The sequence below is a fragment of the Centruroides vittatus genome, unplaced genomic scaffold, assembly GCF_030686945.1.
Source record: "Centruroides vittatus isolate TY-2023 unplaced genomic scaffold, ASM3068694v2 scaffold_3315, whole genome shotgun sequence".
NCBI classification, from domain to species: domain Eukaryota; kingdom Metazoa; phylum Arthropoda; class Arachnida; order Scorpiones; family Buthidae; genus Centruroides; species Centruroides vittatus.
In genome coordinates, this window is record NW_027122703.1 from 4,267,388 (window position 1) to 4,294,477 (window position 27,090).

A 27,090-nucleotide genomic window follows, 5' to 3' on the forward strand; every position below is an offset into this window, starting at 1 on the left:
TTACACTCCTTTGCCTACGATAGACTAAATTGCTTCTGTTGGAAGCATGAACTTATGTTGTTTAATTATAGTATTCCGCACGAGTTAGACATGAAGGATCATATTGTTAATTTATTATCTAAGGAATTGGATGTGGCTGATCTATCGGGGCATAATATTGTCGGTATTTCCTGTTTGCGGGGTAAAGCTCGGGAAATCTATTGTATCCAGTTATCGTCTTGAAAATGTCGAACTTATTTATTGCAAAAATTTCAAATGAAAATTCAACAAGAAGGTAGGGCAAGACCGGTGAAGTTTAGATTGGCGATGGATCTTTCATTTAATTTACGAGTTTGCTGTAAATACCTGGTAACTTTTTTAAAAGACTACCGGAAAGCTGGTTGTCATGTTTTTTGTGAGATGATGTATTCTACAGTATGTTGACGATAAGAGATTTACATATTTCATCTCTGGCCAGCGATTAATAGAAGTTCCTGTCTCTTTTTTATTTTGAATTTTCCTTCCCGTAAGAGTGAAGGTTTGGCGAGACTTTCAACTTTGTTGTGTCTGGTCTAGTCTAGTTGGAATGTTGTTTGGACTCGTTGCTTTTTGGAATTGCTGTGGATTTAGCAACAAGTGCTCACTGTTGGATTATATGATTAAAAGAACCAGATTTAATTTGTTTGGCCCTGGTTGAGACCTGGATGGTTTCTATAGAAGGTGATTTTCTTGCTAAGTCTCTTCCAGTTAACTAGAAGTATTTTATGATTCCAGCTGAAAAACCATTGGGCCCAGGTAGGTCCCACGGTGAAATTTTGTTCTGTTTGATGAAGTTAGAGGGCAATTCGAGTTACTGGAAACTTGCCCTGATTTGATGGTGATTGGTTTATCACACTACTTGGCTTCCGAACCTAGGAGCATCTTGGTGTTGGTAGTAAATACCAGTTCACTAAGGCAGCAAGGCTTATGTCTAGATTTGTTTTCTTCTATTTTGAATTCCTGGTCTTCATATTACCACGGAACTGTGATAATGGGCGATTTTAACGTCCATATTGGTGAGGAAATTGATTCACATTTGAATGTAGCTTCTCCTAACATTTTTGACATCAGACAGTCAAAGGATCTAAAAGTTGATGTGCCCAGGAGACAGTTTCTGCATTGGTTGATTGAACACGATTTCATTCTCCTCAATGGTCGTAGTAAGGGAGATTTTCCAGGTGAATTAACTTTTTTGTCGAAAGTGGGTAGCTCAGTTATAGATTTTATAGTCATTTTCAGAGTCTGGTTAACAAGGTCGAATCCCTTCATATTGGTTCTCTCTGTTATAAAACAGTTTCATCAACATTAAAAATTAAAAATTCCAAAGGTTTCTCTATCTTGAATCATTTCTGCCAAATCATTTTTTCACCTATCAGCTACTTGTATATCAACAGCTCCACTTTCCCCAAAGACAGTTTTGAAAGAAATGCTATTTCTTTTCTTAAATCCATAAGGCCAACCACTCCAGGCCACAAGTTAATTCTTCAGCTTTAGCTCTGAGGGGAGTACACTTATTGAATGTTTTGTCAACATACTCCAACAGTTCCTTTGTTAGTATGTCTTTTAATAAATATTAATAAAATTTAGTTAATAATTACATTAAAAGTATACAAACTCTATATTAAATTTGTAATATTTACTAAAACTATTAATCGGGGTTAATTGCAATCAAATGCCATACTATTTTATATTAGTTTAACACAAATATGCAGATTTTTGTGAAACCGTGTTGTATTATTCTTCGAAGTATCAAACACAAATTCGTGTTAATAACAACCACTTGGCTTTTTTCCACCTTTATTTAGTTGATACGGTACACGTTTCGGGCCTTATGCCCTCATCTAGTCAACAGTTCTTCCCCCAGTATGGCACTTGTACACGGTAAGTTTGGACATTACAAACTCGAGGATAAAAGTTATAAAATTCTCTTTACATTTTGTTGTTCTCTTGTACTTCTTAGTAGATGGTTAATACACAGTACATTTTCAAAGGTCGTTCGAGCACTTTTGGCTCGTTTATGTTGAGACAGAATCCAGAAAATTTTTTAAAAGACAAATTTGTAGACCAACTTTGGGTATAAGTTTTAGTCTGAACTTTCCCCTGTTGAACGTTGTTTAGGTTTTGCGACATTTAAAATTTGCATAACTACATGGGTTGAAACGAAGTGAGCCTCCTAGCGGTATTTTTGGTAAGATATTGAGATTTATTGTATTTTTAACTAATATTAAAATTTATAATATATTTAACCAGTTTTTATTAATATTTATACTTGTATTTTTGTTTATACAATTTTTTGATTTAATTATAGCAAAACTTTCTTTAAACTTTCTATTATATATGTCTTTTTCTTTATACAAAACTTTGGTGTTGTCCTTATCAATATTACAATTATTTATTAAGCAGTGGTCGTGGAAAACGGATTGCATCCTTTGGTGCTTCATATCAGCTATATGTTCTTTTATTCTTATTTTTAGTTTCCGTTTTGTTTCTCCGATGTAGGTATGTGGGTCTTTGCAAGTACATGGTATTTCGTAAACGACGTTTTTGGATTCTTCGATGTTTTCATTAAGTTGTTTTTTTCCTTTATTTATTATCCGTGATTGCAATTTTTGATATTTTGGTGCCAATTTTATATTTATTTTTCTCATTTCTTTGTTTATTTCTTCGTAGAGTCCTTTTATGTATGGGAAACTTTTGTATTTTATATCTTGGTTTTTTATTTCCTGGATTTGTTTTTCATAGGTTGATTTTTCTATTTGTGTTTCCCATGTATTTATCAATCTAATTGGGTATCCGTCTAGTATGAACTTTTTCTTTAAATTATTTACGTGTTTTTGAACATTTTCAGGTTTACTAGTTCTATTTTTAATTTTTTTGTATTCCATGATGAAGACGTTTTGTTTTATATACAGTGGTATTTGGGAGCTGTAGTTTATAGTTTTTGTTATGGCACAAGGTTTCTTAAAGGGTTCAAATTCTAGATTATTTATATTCCTTTTGATTGTAATATCCAAGTAATTTATATTATTGTGTATACTATCTTCTTCTTCGATTTTGAACTTAATATTGTTGTGTATATTGTTTATGAGCGTATTTAAGTTCAAAATCGAAGAAGAAGATAGTATACACAATAATATAAATTACTTGGATATTACAATCAAAAGGAATATAAATAATCTAGAATTTGAACCCTTTAAGAAACCTTGTGCCATAACAAAAACTATAAACTACAGCTCCCAAATACCACTGTATATAAAACAAAACGTCTTCATCATGGAATACAAAAAAATTAAAAATAGAACTAGTAAACCTGAAAATGTTCAAAAACACGTAAATAATTTAAAGAAAAAGTTCATACTAGACGGATACCCAATTAGATTGATAAATACATGGGAAACACAAATAGAAAAATCAACCTATGAAAAACAAATCCAGGAAATAAAAAACCAAGATATAAAATACAAAAGTTTCCCATACATAAAAGGACTCTACGAAGAAATAAACAAAGAAATGAGAAAAATAAATATAAAATTGGCACCAAAATATCAAAAATTGCAATCACGGATAATAAATAAAGGAAAAAAACAACTTAATGAAAACATCGAAGAATCCAAAAACGTCGTTTACGAAATACCATGTACTTGCAAAGACCCACATACCTACATCGGAGAAACAAAACGGAAACTAAAAATAAGAATAAAAGAACATATAGCTGATATGAAGCACCAAAGGATGCAATCCGTTTTCCACGACCACTGCTTAATAAATAATTGTAATATTGATAAGGATAACACCAAAGTTTTGTATAAAGAAAAAGACATATATAATAGAAAGTTTAAAGAAAGTTTTGCTATAATTAAATCAAAAAATTGTATAAACAAAAATACAAGTATAAATATTAATAAAAACTGGTTAAATATATTATAAATTTTAATATTAGTTAAAAATACAATAAATCTCAATATCTTACCAAAAATACCGCTAGGAGGCTCACTTCGTTTCAACCCATGTAGTTATGCAAATTTTAAATGTCGCAAAACCTAAACAACGTTCAACAGGGGAAAGTTCAGACTAAAACTTATACCCAAAGTTGGTCTACAAATTTGTCTTTTAAAAAATTTTCTGGATTCTGTCTCAACATAAACGAGCCAAAAGTGCTCGAACGACCTTTGAAAATGTACTGTGTATTAACCATCTACTAAGAAGTACAAGAGAACAACAAAATGTAAAAGAATTTTATAACTTTTATCCTCGAGTTTGTAATGTCCAAACTTACCGTGTACAAGTGCCATACTGGGGGAAGAACTGTTGACTGATGAGGGGCATAAGGCCCGAAACGTGTACCGTATCAACTAAATAAAGGTGGAAAAAAGCCAAGTGGTTGTTATTAACACGAATTTGTGTTTGATACTTCGACAAATATGCAGGTTTTTAATGGTGAAAGGGTTTTGGAGGAAAATGACAACATCACATTTACAGAGAAGAATAAGGAATAAACTGAAATAAATGTTATATGAGAGATTAGATATATATACTACTTTAACAATAAAATATAATATAAAGAAAATAATTGAAACATAATAAGTAAATACATTTTATTAGATGTATTTAACTGAAAAGTAATTACACTCACAAATTATTAGATGGCAACTGTTTACGTGATATTTTTCAAGAACACAAAGTAAACAAAGAACTTTTTGACATCATGCACATTTAACAAATTGAAGATTTTGGCAATTATTCTCAACACAATTTAAACTGTTAGTGTTTAAAAAAGAAAAACAAACTTGTTTTACATTTAAAAATTCTCATGTTTCATGTATTGAGTCCAGAAGCAAACTATGCATATTTAATCAAATTATTAAATATTGGCACAATTTTATTAATATTTATTAAAAGATACTCCAACAGTTCCCTTGTAAGTTAAATTCCATGCCAAATATTACCCTTGCAATACATCCATACTTGAGCTTCCTTGCATGTGGATCTTGCCTTTTAAGCTTTTCAGTCAGGAATCCATGTGATTGTAGCTGACTCACATAATCATGTATCACAGGCTCATGCAATTAAAAATATTTTGCCAGTTCCATTGTGCTTATCATTTCAAATTGTAACTTTGTTCCTTTTCTTCCATTTGCAAGCCTCAAATTCCATTAAAATGTTAAAATTTTATATTGCATGTAGAAGAATTCTGTTCCAAATTCCACATATTCATTAGTGTGGTGGTGGTGATGATTCTGTATCATTGAAGGTACTTGCATTATTAAAAAGATTTTAATGCCATCTGACACAGTTTTTACTTTATCTGTTCTTACAATGTTTTTGTCTTGTGCCTGTTTGAATCATTTTAACACACAGTTGTCAACATCCCTGTTTTCTGGCATTCCTACTCTCTTTCCATTTTGCCATTCTTTTTAGTCACACTGTTCAAAATTTTGTCCTTATTCTTTGGGCAGGTAGACAGTATACTCAGTGGAATTCCAAAGTATTTTGCATTGTTGCAAAAGATTTTTTTTTAATCCCTTTTTCACTTCTTGTATAATTGCTATCAATATTTTTTTTTTTTTTTTTTTGGCAAAAGTTACTGTCTTGTCTTGCACAAAGTTTGTTTTTGACAAAGACATGACAGTAAAACATGCAGAATACAACAGAAATTACAAAGTAAACTCAGGCATAGCAGTGAAACTTTTCATCTTTATTATACACAAAGAAGTAGCTCAGTAATACTCCGTACAAAAATTGCAAAAAAAAAAAAAAAGGAAAGGAGATTGCAGAAATAACAGACTACTTTCCATGAATACAAGGATAGACTGATCAGTCACAGTAACAAGTGATAAGATGATGTCATAAATTTAAGAATCATAAAATCCTCAGATCTTTCATCCTACTTGCAAAGGGGTCTAGTTCAGATAACAGTCATTGTATGATTTGTAATGATCATTTCGAATTAAACAAAAAAATATCAATTTTCTTTTTTTGCATGTTTTTAATAGAGAGTTCAAGTAACCATTGGAAATATTCAAATTAAATAAGTTCAAATTAGCAAAGTTCACTGTATTATAAGCCAGAAACCTGTCTAATGTGGAAACCGATGTTTTTGTACCAGTTTATGATATAATCTGAGTAAAGCAGAATTTTTTTTATGTAGCAGCAATTAAATTCTAAATTGTAGTTAAAGCTGTAACTTTTAAGGGTTGATCACGAGTAATTTCACAATGATAAAGGTTACTGTCTGTCTTTTTAAGATATTTACTTTCCAGATAATAAAAGTACAGTGACAGCATAATATTGCTGTTTATCTTTAATATTCTAGAAGAGTTATTTATTCCCTGAGAGTAATGAATATTTTTAAAATATGCAGTATTTTGGATAAAAATATTTCTGCAAAATCTTTAAAAACTACCTATTTATTGTCTCATAAATAAAAGTTTCCAATTACAACAAAACTTTTTAGTATGAAATGCTTTCACTCTCATCATATTAGCTAGGTAAAAGAAAGCAATCAGTGCAATCTGACTGCTTCTTTTATCTAGACAAAATTCTTAGAAGTAACCAAGATTCAGTATTGTATTATTGTATTACACCAGTCTGAAGAATAACTGCTTTTAGAAATTAATTTTTATTCTTTATAGTAATAATTTTAAAATAGACATTTATATTAGTCTTTAATTTTTAACTGAAATAGTTAATGAATTGAACCTTGACTAGAAAGTGGTATAGTCTAGAGAATTGGCAGTTAGAACACACAACTTACAAGTTTGTATTATGACTTATCAGCAGGATCAAAGCTGGGAGAATTGATGAGATTTGTCCCATCATTTGAGATTGACAAAGTGTGATTTAGAATAATGTTGATGAATGTGGAACCCTGTTTTAAACTCCCATATATAAAAATTGAGGAAGATTTAAGTTTTTTACAGTTTTTCCCTTTTCATGTTTATTTTTCAAAAATATGTTGGAAACATCAAAGGACTTAACATTGCAGGAGAAATAGTTTAAATATGAATTGTTTAGAACTGTTTATGAAAAGTTGAAAATTTAACTTTTTTTCTCAACTTTTTTCTATATTAATAAAAACATAACCTTTTATAAAATGGAATAATGTCAAACAGATTGCTAGTCATTCATTTGTACTGCTTTGACATTATTTAATGGCCTAATGGCTTATAAATTTTCCCACGAACAAACATCAAGCATTAATATTCTAGTTTTGATATTTATTTATGATGATGTGAAACATCCTAAATGATTATGTTAATTCAATAACATTAATGATGTGACTTGTAAGTTGTCTTAAAAAAATGTCTTGACTATGTGGAAAAAAAGGAATTTGATTACTGAAATTGTTTTCTTTTTAGTTCATGTTTTTCGCCTCTACCTATGGGATAGAGGAAAAGAAACAGTAACTTAAAAGTAATATTCATTTCTATTTTCTAAAAGTTGCACTTTGTAATAGGTGCAATTAAAAATTTGACAAAGTCTAAGACCTAGGCCTTAGACTCGTTCAAATTTTGACGACGGATCCGGATATACCGAGCCCCGTACCGGACCATCTTGCTGCAGCCGTCGTGGGCTCGGTAACGATAGGTACGATTAAAATGGCCCTTTTAGTGTCCACGGGGTGGAAAGAGAAAAATAATGGAAATGAAAATTCAGATTACAATTAGTGGTCCAACTTCTTGCAAGGAAAAAAGGATAAGTAAAAAAACTAGAACTCGTCCATTTTTTTAGCATTTCTGAATCATTTTTAAAAATAACTAAAATTTTGTAAAATTTGGAAAATTCTAAACTGTGCAAACTGTTGACCACATGCTAACATTAAATATCAATAGTGGTTAAAGCTGACAAAATAAAACAATTTTTTGTAGTACAATAGTTTAAATTATGATATTTGTTAAAACAGTTTAACCAGTGTAAAGTTATTTTATTATTATTTATGTAAACAATGTCAAAATCAAGGCAACAATTGGTGGTAATGGCAATGAGTGATTTGGTAATTTTCCTACTGTATATTGCGGTGATAGATGCGTTTCTTTTTAATCAAAATTTTTTCCAGTGATAGTGAAACTGCAATCAGAATTGGCTTGTCTACAATTTGTGATCTATATTCTGCCAATGATAAAAGTCCAGGGATGTCAAGAGGAGGAGGGGCTGTGTACTTTTCCAAACTCATAAAATTAAAAGCTTTAAGGCTGAATTTTATTAATGACTAGCTGAGGTATCTGGATATATTATAAGTGTACACGCTTTTTCCGTAAACTTACAACGTAAAAATTGCTTTCAGTCAGTCGTCTTATTATATTTCTCTCTCTAGCCCGAGAAGGATTTGGCCAACCTAATTGTGATATTCGAACAGATGGCAGACCCGAATTCTAAAGTAGCCTTACCATAGCTACCACATGTACAAACTTTCATAAAAATAAGTTTGGCCATTCTTGTGTGATATTCAAGTAAATGGACAGACACGCAGACCCAATATGATATTTTTATGGTCAATTCTTTGCCACGGTTACAAAAATCACCAAATATTGAAATGTCACCGGCATTACCGGCAACTTTTTGGTAGTGGTAATTGTCACCAGTAGGGAAGTATTGCTAATCACTAGTAAAATGACCTGCAGACAGCTTTAAGGCTAGAAAGAAAATGCTTTATGCTGGCCATACGGACTGCCAAATATACATGTTACTATAATTTTAGCAAACATCTATTAACGGTACATTTGAAATAAATCTTACGACTATTTCACTGAAATGTCAACTGTTGACTTCACCAACCATTTATTTGTTTATTTGCAAATAAGTGATTTTACTGTAATTGTTTAATGTCATAGAACAATGATTTTCAACTGGTGCCATGAAAATTTTTGAAGGTTATTGAACAAATTATTTTTGAAAAAAGCCCAAAGAATAACAGGTGTACATGTCAAAATTAAAACCCCTTTTAAATTGATTATGTACATGTTTATATGAGTTTTTCATAGTTATAATAAATAATGTAGTAAAAAATATAAATTCATAACCCACTGTTATGCATATATAATTTTACTTATTTCATTTAAAATGTAATTTTCTTTTAATCAAAACTTATCTATTTTAACTTAGAAATAACTGGACATTGGGCAGGTTTCTAAGGGCAATCATGGTCACACTTTTAAATGCAAATTAAGCGCAATTAACATTAGTTCTCTTATGTAAATGGAAATTGTTAATTTAAATAACTATTGTAACTTGCTGCTGTTTTGTTTAATTGACAACCTAATTCTTTTTATTGCCACATAAAAATATAGACAATGTCACGATAGAATGTTTACAAACCACAGCTTTAAATCAATGATTTATTCCAAGGAAATTTAATTATAGATTCAAGTGTGCTGCAAGGTAAAAAAGGTCAAAAAACAGTCATACTTATAACAAAAACCAGTTTTGTTCTATAAGTTGGTGGTAGTATTGTATCTTATATATTGTTAACTTACTTTTTATATTTACAGAAAAAGAATCCCAAGAATTCTCCCACTTCGATGAACGTGCCGTCTGCAGACATGCCCATCAACCAAACGTTCGTCAAAGGCGAAACAATGCAGTGAAGACGAGGTAGAAAGAAACTACCGCACGAATAGATAATTTGAGGAAAAAGGACGGCGTCCGACGTAGTTCCGATACTATTTCTTCATCCACACGTTACGTTTAGGTGTATAACTGTTAGTTATACCGTCATACATTTCAACGTGTCGATTTTATTTTTGAAGTAACATCCATTAGTACATCTAAGAATTTATCTAGATGATTATGCTTTATTGTGGTAACGTCGGCCATGTGCTCTACATAATCGATGTAGCTTTAAAAATATATAGACGTCACTTTTAGCATTGTATTCCCATTGCCGTATTCTTTCGTTGTTCATGAATTAATAAAATGTGCTCATTTCTCACTTTAATCTGTGTTAATTTAATGTTTGAAAATAAACAGCATTTAGTATCAAAAACCTTTATTGTTCCAGCAACTGTAAACAAAGCTCTATAGTATTTTTGCAGAGATAGCATTAAAGATAATTTTTTAAACATTTAAAATTCGTCTCCCCTTTGTATATCAAAGGATACTATACATTTGGCTGAAATATTTTCGTTTTTATTCATATCAAGTACATTACTTCTGGAAATTGAAACCGATATGCACAGCAAATCTGTTTTTCATCGTTATACAAAACTCGAGACGGGTGGTGCTAATGTCACGTTCTACGACATGTTTGTTCTGGAAGGCAATTTTTGGCCAAAATTATCCTATGTAATTAAAGAAAATATTTTCTTTTTCGAGATTTTAGCATTGGACTGAAAATTATTTTGGCCGACGACGCTTTTTAAGACTAGTTTTAATTTTTGCTCCCGGCGGCGGGAGCCGGAAGAGCATCGGTACGCACGCACGCACGGTTATCGGATTCGGACATGGAATGTCTTAAGTAACATCTTCGACACGTTGAAATCGACAATAAAAATGTGATTAGTAGTGAGCTAAGCACATCACTCGGAAGAGAATTCTTCCAAAAATTAAAATTAGAAGCTGCCACTTTATAGAGAATTGGTAATGAGTCTTATTATTGATAATTTGTTGACCAAAAATGGAGTTTTTTAAGTGACATTAAATCAATGGATTGTCAAACAAAATTAATGGCATATAGATATATACAAAAACACACTACCTTGGGTTAAGCTCCCCTGAGCCACATTATATTAGACTTTTAACAAAGTTCCAATGTTTTGTTGATAAGCTTGCAGATTGGAAATTGTATATGCCAGCACATCCAAAGCTGCAGCCAACATCTGTAGGTGGAATGTTAGGAAAACAGGGACAATGTATATATATATATACTACATACAGAACTATGTACATAATTTCCTCCATGTCACGCTGACGGTGTCGGAAGGATTAACATGGAAGAACGTTTTGCCCACAGATTATCACACATTCTTGATCTTGGCACTTTACTGAGTAATCCATCACAATGATTCAAAAAAAGTCTTTCTTGGGAGGAACCACTTTTTTCCCTGCCCATAAACTATTATGGATAGTAAAGGCATCGATGGTGACCGTTAAGTGTTTGGTGTGAACTTCCGTGAAACACTTCCCGCCGGAATTGTATCTGCAAGTATCGTTAAATCGTTACCGCTTGGCAAATATCTGCATCGGTAAAAAATTCAACACGGGAGAGAGCAGTTACTTACTTAAAAAATCTATCCATCATATGATCCGTAACTAATTTGGGTCCAATTCCGTTTAATTTGAAAACTTCTTCGGTGTCCGGATTATAGGAATAGATGGCCCTATACTGGCAACCGGCATCTCTGAACAGTATCAGGAAATGTTTGCTATCAGATCGATTTATTTCCTGAAAATAAATAAATACACACACAATCTTAACTAACTGAAGTAATATATTATGAATTTTAAACATTAATTTTACTAAAACTTTTCTCATCCGTTAAGAAATTAACACATTAAAAATTTGTTTTGTTTTTTTTTTTTTTTTGATAAAATAATATATCATCAATAGTTTATACTCAATCCCTAGAAACATTGTTTCAAAGCTTTGCTTTCAAAGATTTAACAGAAAATTTTAAAGCAAAATTCTAATTGAAAAGAACCACGAAGCAAAAGCGTTTTGAAAGTTTACGGACCTCTGGTAAGACATAAGTCGGTGAATTTTCTATCGTTGGAAGTAAGGTAGCTATGAAATATGTCCATTTTACTATCTTGCTAGTACGTTTCAAAAATTAAAGGTAAAAAAAACAAACAAATAGTTTAACAATTATTCAGAAAGGGTTAGATTGCATTCACTATGAGACCAGGAAAAAGAATATGAATTATACATTTCTGATAATATAAACATTGCATAACAAACTAATAAAAATTAAAGACGCATTACAAATTTTAACAAATAAAAAGAAAAAACACATGTTTATATGATTAACAATTTAAAGATAATAAATTTGAAATTATATGATGCTTCCAAGGCCATTAAAAGTGAACAAAAGTATTGTAACTAACACAATGATGACTAACTTTAAAAAAAAAAAAAGCAAGATATTCGATAAATCTAATTTATGAAGTAATTTATTCAAATTGTCTTTCTTGTATTTACATGTAGTAAATATTAATATATCAAGAATATTATATTCTTGTAAATAAATACTGTTTGTAATGCATAATGTACTAAAATTCAAAATAAAAGAGCAGTACTTGGGTAACATTCATTCTTAATGCTACGTGCTACGGTCGTTCGGTTTCCATATTGCATACTACTTTCTCGAAAGTAGAATTTAATGGATTAAAAATGGCTAATTTAAAATGACATAAGATTTATTCAGTGTATAAAATATAGCCTTAATTAAAGAAAATCATTAAATTTATTTTTAAAGACTCTATACAGTAGACTCATGCAAATCCTTTCTTACTGTGTTATATATTTATCTAATTATATAACAAAATAAAATGAAATTACAGTAGAACCTCGATTATCCAGATTGTTCAACATAAACAAAAATTGTACGAATTTGCTGATTTGCAACACTGTTTATGTACGTACGTGATGGAATGAGTGGAACAAAATTTTGAAAAGACCATTAGTAAATTCCAGTAACAGTAGAAAATGGTATAGGAGACATTGCGGAAGCAATAGCACAAATTTCAATATGTGCCGAATGTGACGAAGAAGATGTAACCGAGTGGTTAAATTGCAATGCGAACGATCCTGGATTCCAAATTTTGAATGACGAGAAAATAATTAAAGAATTATCTGCCTCAGATGAACAAGGTCGAGAAGACGAAGAGATTTGCGAAGTAAGAGAATATTGGTCCTATACATTCTGAAGCTTTTCAGTGCTTAGATGTCGCCATGAAGTGGTTTGAGAGCTAAGAAGAGTGTAACTCAGGACAACTTATATGTCTTAAAAGTATTCGCGATTTAGCAGCTTCAAAAAGAACAGCTAGCTTTAAACAAAAATCGTTAATTGAATTTCTTAATAAAAAATAATTTAATATTGAAGCTATATGTAAATCTAGACAAATAAAAATTATTCATACTATATGCACTGTCAATTATTATTTTTTCGATTATCCGGAGTTTTCCTTATCTGGACTACCTTCATCCCCAATTAATCCGGATAATAGAGGTTCTACTGTACTGTTTAATCTGAATCTAGAGTTTACATTAATAGATCTGATGATTAAAAATTAAATGAACAAGAAATTAGATAGATTTTTTAAATTGGCAATTTGAAAATGACAGAACTTTAAATTTATTCTATTGCATTTTGTTTAACTCCTAATACAGTAGGTGTGCTTCATACTGACAGGACACCTGTCAGAAGCAGAGATTATGTCAAATTGTCCAAATATTTCCCAATTTTGGCAGAAATGTGTCCTACAATTTTGTGCCTACGTAAGAAAAATGTTTCAAAACTTAAAAAATTGTCCTTTAAAATTATACTATTACAAGAATTAATTTATAAAACTTTAAAAGAAAAAAATCACTGCAAAAATTAAGCCATATTTTCACTTAAGAGGGGAGTTCGTTTTTACTTCTGCATGTGCTTGTGTCGTTTCGATGTTCGTAAAGTTGCTACCACGACGTTGGCCGTTTAGAGGTACGTCGATAGTAAAATAGCATTATGCTTAAGGGAGATTAGCCAGGATCGTCTATGTTACTCGCTATGGTGAGGGTTGTCTTAAAGTGAGTCTACCGTAACCATACAAATTTAAAATATTTTGGCTTACAAATTAAAATTCTGTTTTTCAATAAACTTTTGTCCTTCATGAGACTAATTCATATATTTATATTATATATATACACGAGTCATTCACAACTGTTTACTCCATTTGTAAATTCTTAATATAATCCTCATTATTTTTACATTTTATTGCGTAACTAAATTTATATATCGTTATATTAAAGCCTAGTTTAATGTAATGATATATAAAAATACATTCTACAATGTTTATTTAAATTTAAAGTTTAAAAGGAATTTAAAAAAAATTTATACAGTAGAGCATTGATTATGCAAATACCAATCAATTGAAACATCTGTTAACCGAAAGCGTTCCAGTCAGCAAATTCAAATTTCCGACAGTGCTGTGGTGCTGAAATATTTGGCTATGTCTTGGGCTACTCCATTATTATTTTTGTTGGTATGCATATTTTAGCTGGTAACACTGGCGCAATGAGATAAAACAACTTGTTGTTGTTGTGTGGGTACATTCGTAAAGTTAAACGAGTTAAACGTGTTAGTAATGAATCAGTCAAAAAGTAGTAGTCTCGCTCAGTGTGCATGCTCTGTAGTGATGACGTTTCGAACAAAACTCTAATGAAGTTCACGAAAGAAAGAGTTAGTTTACTTCGTTAAGAAAATGGCACCTGACAATATCAATACCTGACTGATTTCTAAATCTACTCAAGTGTTTAAATTATGAATTAAAAGGCAAAATGATAGAAATAACTGTCCACCCAAAGCAATCTAAGAAAAATATTTCAGATAAGGCTGCACTAGCAACATTCATATCTATTTTAGAAACAGCATTTAGTTATAAACGAATCGCTTGAAAAGTCTAACAAAATAAGAATAACGATGACATCATTCTCGTTTAACTCGTTCGACTTTACGAACGTACCCTATCTCGTTGACGTATCTGAAAATATAATCTTTTTGTTTTTATATTTATTTTGATTATGCAAAGTAAATAATTTTTAACGATACAATAGCCACGATTATTTTTAAAAATTTTCATTAGGCTTAACATTGACGAAAATTCAGCGTGAAGTGACACGCAACGGAGAAAAATTTCAACATGGGCTAGGTTAATATATTTTTTTTGTACATGATCAGTTACCTGAACATGTTACCATGAATTTGAGACAACCCCAGTCTCAAATTGTTTCAGATAATCAATGCTCTACTGTATTATCAATTTTTATACTTTTTGTTTTTGGAGTTAATTAATTTAGCAAGTCATATATTAACTTGTGCAGAATTATACAGAATACACTGTATAAGAGAATTTTGTAAACTGTAAATATTTTTTTAAATTTTAATATTGTTTACAACTTCATGACAATTCTTAACTTCTAAAATTTTAATTTGGAATGAATTGTGTGCTATCAGTTATTATTTTTCTTCAAAGATCAAAATATAACATAAATGTGAATTAAAAACAAATCTTCTGTACATTTTAGTTAATTACACTATAATTCAATGATTGAGAATAATTTATCATCTCTGTGCTGAAATCTGTATATATCTCTGTATATAGAATAATTTAATCTAATAAAATAAAATTTATACAAACCTCTAATACTCTCTTTTTTGTTTCATTATTAACAGCACCAGCTAATACAGTATTTATTGCATTTACTATAATTCCCCTATTTGATTTAGTTGTTGGTTTGACAAATAGTTTTGGACCTGTGTATTCTGCTGCTGTAACAGATGATGTAGTTGAGTTGGTATCTGATGCACCATCACTTGGAGGTCCAGAACCTTTATATCGTGCACTGAGTAAGTTCAAAGGTAGAGGTGGGTGGCCCGGAAAGTGACCGCCCGACTGCGTAGGTGACAGAAGGTTACGAGAAGTGCCGCCAGCTGATTTACGTGGGGAAGGGATATCCAAACTGTGAACTGAAGCCGTATCGTCATGATAATTATTTCCTATGAAAAATTAGAATAATAAATTCATTCTGCTATATTCAAGATTATAATAAACAAGTGAAAATTAGTATATTTAGTTTTTTTTAATATTAAGTCAAAATTTCATATATTACTGAAATTGGATAGTATTATTTTTGCACATTAATAGAAGAAAATTAAGTTATTTGTTTTGCTTTTTATTTTGTTGTGAAGTTATATTTATATATTCCAAAAGTTAAAATATATTTTAACTTTTAATTTTAAAAAATTTTCTTAATCGACACTTTATTTCAGTTTTTAATAAAATATTTAAATTTCAAATCTTTAGAAATGAGACTGTATTTAAATAGTCTGTCTACAGAAAGAATCAACTTGGATATTAACCAATGAGCATGAAGCCATTGATTGCTTAGTTGTGACAAGTTACTTCCAGTTTTTTCCTCATTTGTTAAACATATCATCACCATTATAAACAGTGTTATGGAAGCTTCACATTCTGGTATTAGAATACGAGGAAGTTTGCTGTAGTAATTGTTAAATATGTGATTCTTTACAGTTAATACATGCTATAAAAAAATTAACACAATTAACAAAAAATTATTCTGCCATCTAGTGAGAGAAAATAAAATAAAATTCACACATTTCCTGATATATTAAGCAAAAAGTGCTGATTGGTTTAACTGAAGCAACATCATGCGTGACGTTGCTTTCAAGTCAGTTCTTTCCATAGACAAATTGTAACACGCTTAATTCTTTTCATTTAAAAATATATTATCAACAAAACAGCCATTGTATCATACTTTAACATTTATATATTTTTTACATTTCCATAAACCGAATCTAATGTCTAAATGCTTTATCCTGAGATAAACAATCCATATGATCAATTGAACTTCTTAGCTTACTTAATTTAAATGGATTCTTATCTCTATTTATTAACTATTAACATTAATTATTACTATTCTGGGCCATTCCTTTGAGTTCTGATTCCCCCCATTCTTTTAGGAAAGTCAATGTCACTATCTTCAAGAATTCTCCTTCTTTGAAGAAATTCATGTAGTAAAATGTTAATATAAACATTGTGACTATGTGATATCAAATACAAAGGTAAGAAATAAATTTGATGAAAATGATAGAGAATTAGAAAAAGAAGAAAAATGTATGAAAAAATCATAATACAAAAATCTTGCATACATACATACAAAATATACACAACATAATAATACTTATTTTACCATGTTTTATATATATATTTACAGGTACTCCTCACTTTACGACCTATCTGCTTAATGACCACTCGAGTTTCGGACCTGCAATTCGGGGAATCCCTTCTCAGCTTGAGTGTCGATCAGTGGCGAATGGTGACATGCACACTAAGCGTACTATAATAAGCTTGTGCGTACTATAACATGCTAATAGCGTACTATAACAGTCTTTTTATGAATAAATTTGAAGTTTGTTGCATAATTTGTATAATTTTATAATGATCCTATATTCCCGGCTCAAGCTCCTCGCTTATTGACCAATTCGCTTAACAACGTAGTCGTCGGAATGGAACTTGGTCATAAAGTGAGGAGTACCTGTATATCAATTTTTTAAAAACAAACTATGTAGGGAAGAAATAATAGAAACTATAATCTAGTATTGATTGGAAGAGATTGTTTCCATCTCCCACATTTCTAACTGTTTCTTTTTTCATATTAGTAATAATATATGTAGTACAATAAGTATATATTTAAATAAAAATGGTTTAATAACATCTTTTGCATCATTATTTAATTAAATATGAAACTGTTGTTTAATTAAATAAGTGACTCAACTCATTTATTAGTGAAGTTTTTTTACAAAGTATCTGCATTAAATAATCAATAATTTCCCAAAAAACAAAATATTGAATCAAACAAACATTTACCTGTTCCTAAGTTGGATGCAAGGGAATCATGACTACCACTACCCACATGGATTGATTTTGGTCTTGGTCTGGTTGCTGATGCTGATCTATATTAATGAAAACAAACTAATTTTAATAATATATTAACTTTTTTCTAATTGTTATTTATAAATATTCAATTATAAAATGTTTGAAAAACAACTAGTAATATATATAACTATTTTAATCCAAACTGATTTAAGCTTGATTATTTGAGCTAATTCTTCTTCTAATCTTCTAATTTTATCTATTGTTTCAGTTAATATAAAGATTATAGTGAAAAAACACATACTGTAAATTTTTTTTACAATTCTTTTATTGGTATGGAGATTTCCTATTGTTATATCTTTTGCAGTTTATTTCAGATTGTTTACATTATCTGCTGCTGCCATTTTTACACTATCGACGTACTATGAAAAGTGATCAAACAGCTATTCCATTCATTGCAGAAAGAAAAATAACACACTACTGGCTTCTAAATATAAATATTATTCTATAATAGTTTCAACCATAGTAATCATGCCTACAGGCAAGATTTCTACAAACATTCCAGGTTCAAGGACATGTATTTAGTTCATTCATATCATCTCAGTGAATAACTCTCCTATTATCCTTGGATATAATTTTAAATCCAACAGAAACAAACAAGAATTGTTTCACTTATACCCCGTTTGCACCGAGCATTTCAATCTAGATTGTGACCAAGGTCAGCGACTATACCTTGGTGCGAACACCCTCGACCGTTTCAATCTCGACTGAAACGACGTTCAATCGCGATTGACTGGAGAGAGTTCTTGAAACTAGATCCAGTCATAAGAGAGATCCCACAATCCCACGTGCGAGAAAATACAAGATGGCTACAGAACACATGTCAGGCTATCGGCAAAGAAATAAAAAAGATGTTTGGAGAGACGATGACATCTGTCTATTATTAAATATATGGCAAGAAAAAGTATTTATTTCTAATCAAAACTTCCATTTTGTGTGTTGGTGTTTGTGACTTACCGAGTAGTTATGCCAGTTTTATCATCGCTTACAATAGCCGGGTTATTCTCAAGCGAGTTACCTGTGCGAACGGCATGACGTTTGAATAGCGACAGTCACAATCCAGATTGTAAATAAATCGAGATCGAAGTTAGTCGAGGATTGTGTGCGAACATAGTATTATGATAGCAAAGACAACAATTAAGTCAACAAAGTAAAATGTCATAGAAAGTGGACAAAAATTCCACTGTTGTCGGTGCATGTCAAAGCACATTAATTTATTTAAAAACATAGTATAAAAATGTTTAAATATGTAATTTTAACAATATCTTCTGTAAGTGCATAGCTTAATGAATCTTTCCATATAAAATACTTTGAACTGCTATAAAATATGGAAATTTCAAATACAAATACAAAATTTCCATATTTTATAGCAGTTGACAAGTATGCAAATAAGATTTGATGTATCAGAAAATATGCTTGCTTTTAATGATTTATATAAAAGTTAATATTAATTGCTAATATAGAAATGATTACTAATAGATAGAAATTTATACAGATTTTCTACATAACTAATTATTTAATTCATAAAAACAGCTTATGTATGTATTATATATACAGTTCTATTTGAAGAAGTAATTTCCATAATATATTGATATTCAAAATATAGTTCTGCACAAAATTTTTATGTTGAATTGTTTTCATTAAATGACAATTTATTTTAAATTTACCTTGTTTTTGGCCTTGTGAGAGTGCCTGTCCTACTATTAGAAACATTATATTCTTTTGAAGCGGAACCTCCACCTTCTTTTTCTTCTGCTTCTTGAGCCTTTCTATGACGATATTGTTCTAAAATCATTTGTCTTCTTAATTTTTCTTCCTCCTTTTTCTTTTCTTGTATTTCTTTCTTCATCCTTTTAAAGCATAAAATATTATTCTTTTAATGTTGTTAACAGTAAATTAAAAATTTTTATTAAAATGATTTAAACTAATTAACAAATTATATAAATTCTTTATAATTATAGAAATTGGAATAAATTTGGTGTTTAATGGAATACCTTTCTTGTTCTCTTTGCCAGGCATATTCTTGTTCTTTTTTGATTCGCTTTGATTCTTGTTCAGCTCTTCGTCGTAGTGACATCATCATAATCATCTCTTTTCTTCTTGCCATTTCAAGCTCAGCATCCTTTGTATTAAATTAATATTTAATTTGAACTAATGTAAATACACTCTTAATATTTTAAATTATATTCAATAATTATGAAAATCACATACATTGAAAAAAATAAACATGCTAAATATTTCTTGTATCACTAAATGTTATTTCATAGTATTCATATTTATAAGATTTAAAAATTTGCAATAGGAAATACACTGTCCTGTTTAAGTATAATTAAGACAAATTGGAGCAATGGTAATTATTCTTTTAATACTGTTTAAAAATTAATATTAGTCCTAAAATAAAAGTTCTGATTATTATAAAAAAATTATTAAATGTCGCACTACTTATCAAAGAATTACAAGTAATTTATTTCAGTTTTGAACAGATGTGTAAATTAACTTTGTCTATTAAACAATAAAAATTAAAACTATTAAGTAACAGGAAAACAAAGTACATCATGTACAAGTTGTACACAGTAAGATATTTGTTTAAAAAAAATAATACAAAGTATATATCTGTTTATTCTAAACTATTCAAAAATGGTCAAATCTTCATTAAAATCTAAAATTTCATTATAGTTATAAACAATCAGACTGTTTATATTTGAACAATGATGCTAAATTACATGATTGAAAGATTTTTGTACACCTTTATAAGAAATTTTTCAAGTAATTTTGTTTAACTTAAAATTTCAAAACTAGATTTTATTTCTTAAAATAAGCAAGCTAACATTTATTTTTGATTTTTTTCTAAATTTCTCCAACAAACTAGACAGTATTTTTTTGCATTCTCATGATCATCTATCTCAACAATATTTAAAAACTGCTTTATATATCCTTATTCAATATATCATTTAAATTATTTGTAACTGTTATACAATAAAATGATTGAAAAAAAATTATTAATTTAAAGAAAATAATACTTCCCCTCCCAAATAATTATCTCATTTCATATTTTCTTTCCGAACATTTTCAAACTTTATAGAATGATTAACAGAACAAAAACTTAAGCGAGAAAAAGAAAAAAAAGCTGTAAGCCAGTCAGTCTATCCCCGTGATTTTTGGACGACATCAATTAAATGCAAATAAAGTTCATTCTGAAATGTCAGAAAAATAGATAACTCAAAAATGGAAATGAAGCAAATACTGATGGAAATAAATACTTAGAAAAAAAAAATCAACAAAATATGTAGTATTTGAAATACTTGTTACAGCTGTATAAAAATTGTAAATTTCAACATAGTCTCATAAATGACCACTTTCAATCATCAAATGAAATCTCCCAAGGTTAACTAAAGGCTAAAAGATACTTAAATAATGGTAATAATACTTAATTTATATTTTTTGGTTAAAAGTAGAATTAAAATGCACATTTTATTTTTTACAGTATACTTTCTAAAAATGTAGCAACTACTTTGAAACAAAATAAAAATGTTAAAGTAACAACTACTTATCAGCAGTAATAGTACAAATTTGCATAGAAGATTTTGAAATGATGAATAAAGATTATTACACAGCATGACTCCCTTCATAAACTGTAAGCTGTATTAAATAAAATGCATAGCATACATTTATATATTTATAGAAGGATCAGAAAATGGAAGCATTTGATTTTTATCATCTGTTCCTTGCAAAAATTTCTCTCTCAATGTTTATATTCTTTACCTATTCTTTTTTCATAAAATTGACATTGTTAATTTTATGAAATAATGAAATTATTAAGATGTAATTTTATGCAAACCATTTCATTTATAATTAGCATGTTTTACATTCCTTCTCATTTAGCTGTTTCTAGTACATTCCTATTCATTGGACTATCTTATTTCCACTGGAATTTATGTAAATGTAATTTTTATTACAGATTAAATTTCCATTAATAATTTACACCAATACACTTTTCATCTATTAGCAATACATTTCCAATCATCTTTAAAATATTCAAAGATTAAACATATTTTAAATTTTAATAATGTAAATTATATATTTGTGTAAAATGAAATACAGTATGTGGAATATTTTTTACTAGAAGTGATTTTGTTCCACAGCCTGTACAAATAGAAATAAATCTATCAAAATTTCAATTACTTCTATGCTTGTCATAATTTTATCTGGATTTAAAAACTGTCAAACTATTTGTAGTCAATTGTTTTAAAATCAAATTACATTTATAAATATTTTTATATAAAATAAAAAATTACTCACTGGATTAGGACTGACAAAATCAGCTCCTATAACAAACCCTACACCAGGTTGATTATTGGCTTCAGCATTTTGTTGTCCTGGAGATGTTTTAACTGATTCAGTTGAAGGTGATGTAGTATCACCTGTACCAGATGAACCCTGAGGCGAATCATAATTTGTAGTTTCTTTATGACCATTTGCTGCTTCTATTTCTGCCCTCCTCTGTTGTTGTCTTGCTTTCACTTGACGTGGCCGAAGTTTTGGTTTTGGCTTACGAGGCTGATTGTCATCAAAGGATATATAAAAACCTTTATCATTTTCTCCTGTATCATTTGATGCCTGAGTAGATGGTTGACTATTTTGATCTGCTTCATTAGGAGGAGGAGGAGGAGGAGACTCTCCTCTATTTGGAGGAGGAGAAGTAATTTTTGGTTTTGATATACGAAAGGTTTTACCTAAAACAGGTTTATTAGGAGGGGATGATGATAATTTTGCAGATCCAACAGGTCTGCCAAATTCATCAGTTACGTTTGGAGCAGCATTATATCATCATCTTGTGCAGATGAATTATTTTCTAAAGCTTTTTCAAACTGTTGCTTAATCATTTCTCCTTGACTTCTTGTAAATGTAGGATAAGACTGATATTGAGAAGTAGGTGGCATAGACATTGGATGTGTTGGTTCTTGCTGAAGGTGAAAAGGATGTGAAGAATTCTGAGGATAGTTGTGAACTGGCTGTGGAATTGAGGGTGTTGTATACATCATACTTTTATATTGATCCTGAGGTATATTTTGTAAACTGCTATAACTATGACTGGGCATATTAGCATATTGACTGTATCCATATTGATTTAAAGAAACATTTTCCATTGGTCCATTATGATACATTGAATGAGGTTGAGAAGGTGGCTGTGACTGCGGTTGCGGTTGAGATAACCTGTAATCATATGTTGAATACATATCTGATCTTGAAGGATGTAAAGTAAATCCTTGGTGACTATTTTCTATAAAAGGAGCAGCAGATGGTGGTCTTTGATCATATTGTTGAGTTTGCATAGGAATCGAATGACCTGTCATCATTTGTGGTTCAACGGAGGAAGGTCGTATTACAGGTGGTGCTGGTTGCCATTGTTGTCTTTGAGGTTGTTCGGGAATATGTGTAACTGCATGACCCCACTGTCCTCTACGTGGAGAAGTAGGGGTATCTGATAAATGAGTATATGGCTGGTTTCTCCATGGACTCTGATTTACAGGTAAAGATTCATCCTGAGTCCTTCCTTGCTGATTATGAAGGAAAAATTTTTCTTCTTGTTGAGATTGTGATGGATAAGTATTCATCATTTTTTGAATCATGTCCTGTTGACTAGAAAGATTAGCAATATCAGTCTGCAGATCTGTCAGGCTATTATTTAATTGCTCTATGGAAGTTTGGAATTCTTCTACATTCATATCCAATTGTCCACTTTTAGAAATATTTTCTTTTTGTAATTTATCACTTGATCCATTTTGTAAAAGCCACTGTTTTTTTACTAAATTTAAATCTTCAGCAATATCTTGAATTGATTCTTGCACTACTGGCACTGCAGCTAAATCAACTTCAGTTTCTGCCACTGGTAATTCTTTTTCTGCATTACTATCAGGTGTGCTAGCTTCTGATACTGTACCTTTTGTTACTGCCTGTAGGAATGCAGCTTTGCCTAGCCTCTGACGCTGATGTCTCCAAATATTTTCAATGCGTTTCTTTTCTTTCTCAATCTTTTTTCTTCTTTCTTCTAATTTTAATCTTATATTGTACATTTGAGATTGTATTGATGCATCACTCTCAGCTACATTGCTCCTGGAATAAGAATTTGATTTATTAGAAGAATCTTGTTCATCTTGATTTTTTTCTGCAGAGTCTGAGCCTAATGGATTTGATTTTGCAGGTGGCTTATTATTACTATTCATATTGTTTGTTTGCATATAAACTATATTAATAGCATTACTTGGACTTTTCTTTAATTTACACAAATCAGCAAAACTAGTAGTTAAACCTTTTAAATTTTTTACTTCTTCATAAAGATTATCATATGGATCTGCAATCTCCAAAACTGCTTTTTCTTTATCATAAACACTATCATTGATATCTGTAATAACTCTCTTATCATGCCAACTTTTCTGATGTGGTATGACTTCATAAATATCATTTTCTTTAGGATATTCAGTACCTAACTGACTATAATAATCTTGCAATCCTGCTTTTACCTGTACATCATCACCATCATCATCTTCACTTCGTTGAATTATTTCTTCATATAAATTCTCATCTTCGTGTTCATCAATTTCTCCTTGATTATTTAATTCTGAATCTTGATGCTTAATATCAGTATTCCTATCATCTGTTCTAAAATCAACTTCAGATGGTCGAATATAATCTTCTCCTCTTTCTTGTCTTTTTGTGTCATGATTATTTTTTTCCTTTAACTTTTTTATATGAGTAGGCAGTAATGGTTCTCGAATCTGATCACTGTCTATGATACAGGTTGATTCTAAATGCAATGTAGATGGAGAAACATATCCTGTGCCATGACCACTTATTTTCTGATCTCTAAATTCGTGTGTTGATGGAAGTTCATCTACAAAATAACCTGCTAATTCTTCATCTTCTTCTAATCTGCAATACCATATATAATACTTAAAATTTACAAACACAAAGATATATTATTTGATTAATATAAACACCTGTCAGTGGCTGGAACATCTTGAGGATCATGTAAAGTCTTCCTGGAATCAGACATTGAATTAATTCGCCTGATTTGGTTACTAGATAATTTTGAACCTGAAGAAAAGAAAATATTACATTTACAAAATTAAAAATGATAAGCCATAATTTAAATCATGCTTAAGCATAAAATAAATACATTCACTACAAAACTTTTCCAGTTTATGGTATTTTATGTAGCTAAACATAAGAATTTATTATTATTATTATTACATACCTACTTTTCAATATACATATCACACATGTAATAATAGCAAACAAAAAATTATAAATAAATAAAATAACAATTCTCTCTTTTGGTGTTAAATTTAATGGTTTACACAAATATCATAATAAAAGTTTGAAAAAATTACAAAGTGCTTTTGACACATTCATTTACTATAAGTGCTTGTAATATTTTACTTACATAATCATAAAAATAATTATATAAAATACAAGCTGAATCAAGAATAAGAACAAAAGGTGTTACAAAATAAAATGGAAATTATTGGAAAATAAAAACATTTATTTATAATACTGTAGTTATGAGTAAAATTTTCTTTGACTTATCAATCTAATCTAAAATAATAATAATAATTATTATTATTATTATACCCCGTGGTCACCACCTGGTCGTAGTGGGAGAGCCTAGTAATTTTATTGATCCATAGGGCAATGCAGGCTGGAGCACAAGCTCCTGGTAGGGACATCCATGCCAGTAAGGTCTATGGGGAGAAATGAATCTAAGAGTATCCACACCCACATTCTGTGGAGATATTTATCATAGTAGTAAACAGGTCTAAGTGTGATACCTGCTCAGACATCACCCATATTAAAAAAGTCTGTGTTTGTGGGTTAGGCAGAGGTTAATGTTTGAAAAATAAGCTACAGTCTCCCTTGGTTACGGGTGGCAAAAGCAGCACTAGCCCAAGCATGGTTACTGCAATGCTCTCAACAAATGTGAGGAACCAACCTAGCCTTGGTGTTTCTCTGGCAATGCATCCACAGACCACAAAGGCTGGAAAATCACACTAACAGATGAAATGGACAAAAGAAATGAACGAGTTTATCATCTGTACTTACTTCACCATCACAAGGCTCGAAACAAACATGACAGCATACAGACAACAACTACACCATAGATTCACACAACAATATCCTCACCTCACTGTCACCGAACAAAGGGTTGTTGATCAAAAAAGAACAATTATACACAACAACCTTATCCCACAATCAACACTTGAACTTATCAAACAACAGGTTGCTGATCAAATACATCAGCAAGACAGAATCATTTAACATTAATGAAGATCACATAACCTGCCAGGATAATCCAGCAACAAGCACTGATAACAGCACACACAACAATTACTACTAATGATACTACAGACACTTCCTCATCCATCACTGATAACATAGACATAGATTTAGTTAATATGCTCTCACTTATATTTCAGGAAACACTCACTAAATATACAGTACATATCCCAAACAAAGACCACATCTAAGGTAGTAGGAAAAACACTAAATTATGTAAATGCTCACCTACTATCACATTACATCCATTTAATTTCTTCTCTCTCAGACATTCATATATTAGTTTATGCTGGAGCAGTTACAGTAGTAACAAACCATGGACTGAAAATACAATTGCAGACAGATACACACAAAACAATTTTGTCACAAGCCTGCTTGGCAGAGAAGAATAGAAACACAAATAAATGACATTAGATAGCAATTAGGCAGGCTGACACTATACACTAAAAACAACATAATATCCAAATCAAAGAAACAGTCAAAAACATTTTCAAGAAAATAAAAACACACATTACAAAATACATTTGATACACTAAAACAAAAACTTTCAGCCAAAGCACATAGACTCAAACAATACAAAACGTGCACACTACGAAAACAATAAAATAAATTATTTACAATGAAAAACTCTTTTACAGACAAATTAGTACCAAAACAAACACTCGGTACACCACAGAAGAACAACTCAACTTATTGGTCTTCTCTTTGATTCAGTGCTGTTGCACACAATGCTGATGCAGGCTGGATCGAGGAGGAGAACAGAAACTTGCACAACATATAAACTATGCCTTGTGCTGAAATAAACATATACAACATTCGCTACACTGTGAACAGAACACACAACTGGAAGACACCTGGTGTAGATAACATTCACAATTTCTGCTACAAAAAATTTACATCACTGCACCAGGAACTAGCTAAATATCTAACATACATCATCATCAATCCACAAGACATGCAAAATTTCTTACTCAAGGAGTCACCTACATGAAACCTAAAAACAACAATACCACAGACCCCACACAATACAGACCAATTACATGTCTTTCAACACTTACAAATTATTGGCATCCTGCATTGCAAACAAAA

The 27,090-nt window shown here is 30.4% G+C and overlaps 3 protein-coding genes across 4 annotated transcripts in view; 2 read left to right on the plus strand and 1 right to left on the minus strand.

Moving 5' to 3' along the window:
• The window catches only part of LOC136988475 (zinc finger protein 385B-like), a 66,820-nt gene extending 56,868 nt beyond the window's left edge, over nt 1-9,952 (plus strand). For both annotated transcript variants that reach the window (XM_067286337.1, XM_067286339.1), the window contains one exon: nt 9,507-9,952. In XM_067286337.1, coding sequence (XP_067142438.1) covers nt 9,507-9,602 — 96 coding nt within the window. In that variant the 3' untranslated portion in view covers nt 9,603-9,952. The remainder of the gene's footprint in view (nt 1-9,506) is intronic.
• Nucleotides 1-27,090, plus strand: part of LOC136988460 (NAD(P) transhydrogenase, mitochondrial-like) — a 267,559-nt gene that overhangs the window by 29,086 nt on the left and 211,383 nt on the right. The gene's annotated exons all lie outside the window — the stretch shown is intronic.
• Patronin (calmodulin-regulated spectrin-associated protein patronin) overlaps nt 9,987-27,090 on the minus strand; it is a 74,453-nt gene continuing 57,349 nt past the window's right edge. Inside the window, 9 exon segments of the mRNA XM_067286346.1 lie at nt 9,987-11,152; nt 11,235-11,398; nt 15,352-15,710; nt 17,602-17,687; nt 19,335-19,517; nt 19,662-19,789; nt 21,967-22,476; nt 22,479-24,597; nt 24,666-24,762. Of these exon segments, the coding sequence (XP_067142447.1) occupies nt 11,020-11,152; nt 11,235-11,398; nt 15,352-15,710; nt 17,602-17,687; nt 19,335-19,517; nt 19,662-19,789; nt 21,967-22,476; nt 22,479-24,597; nt 24,666-24,762 (3,779 nt within the window). The 3' untranslated portion in view covers nt 9,987-11,019.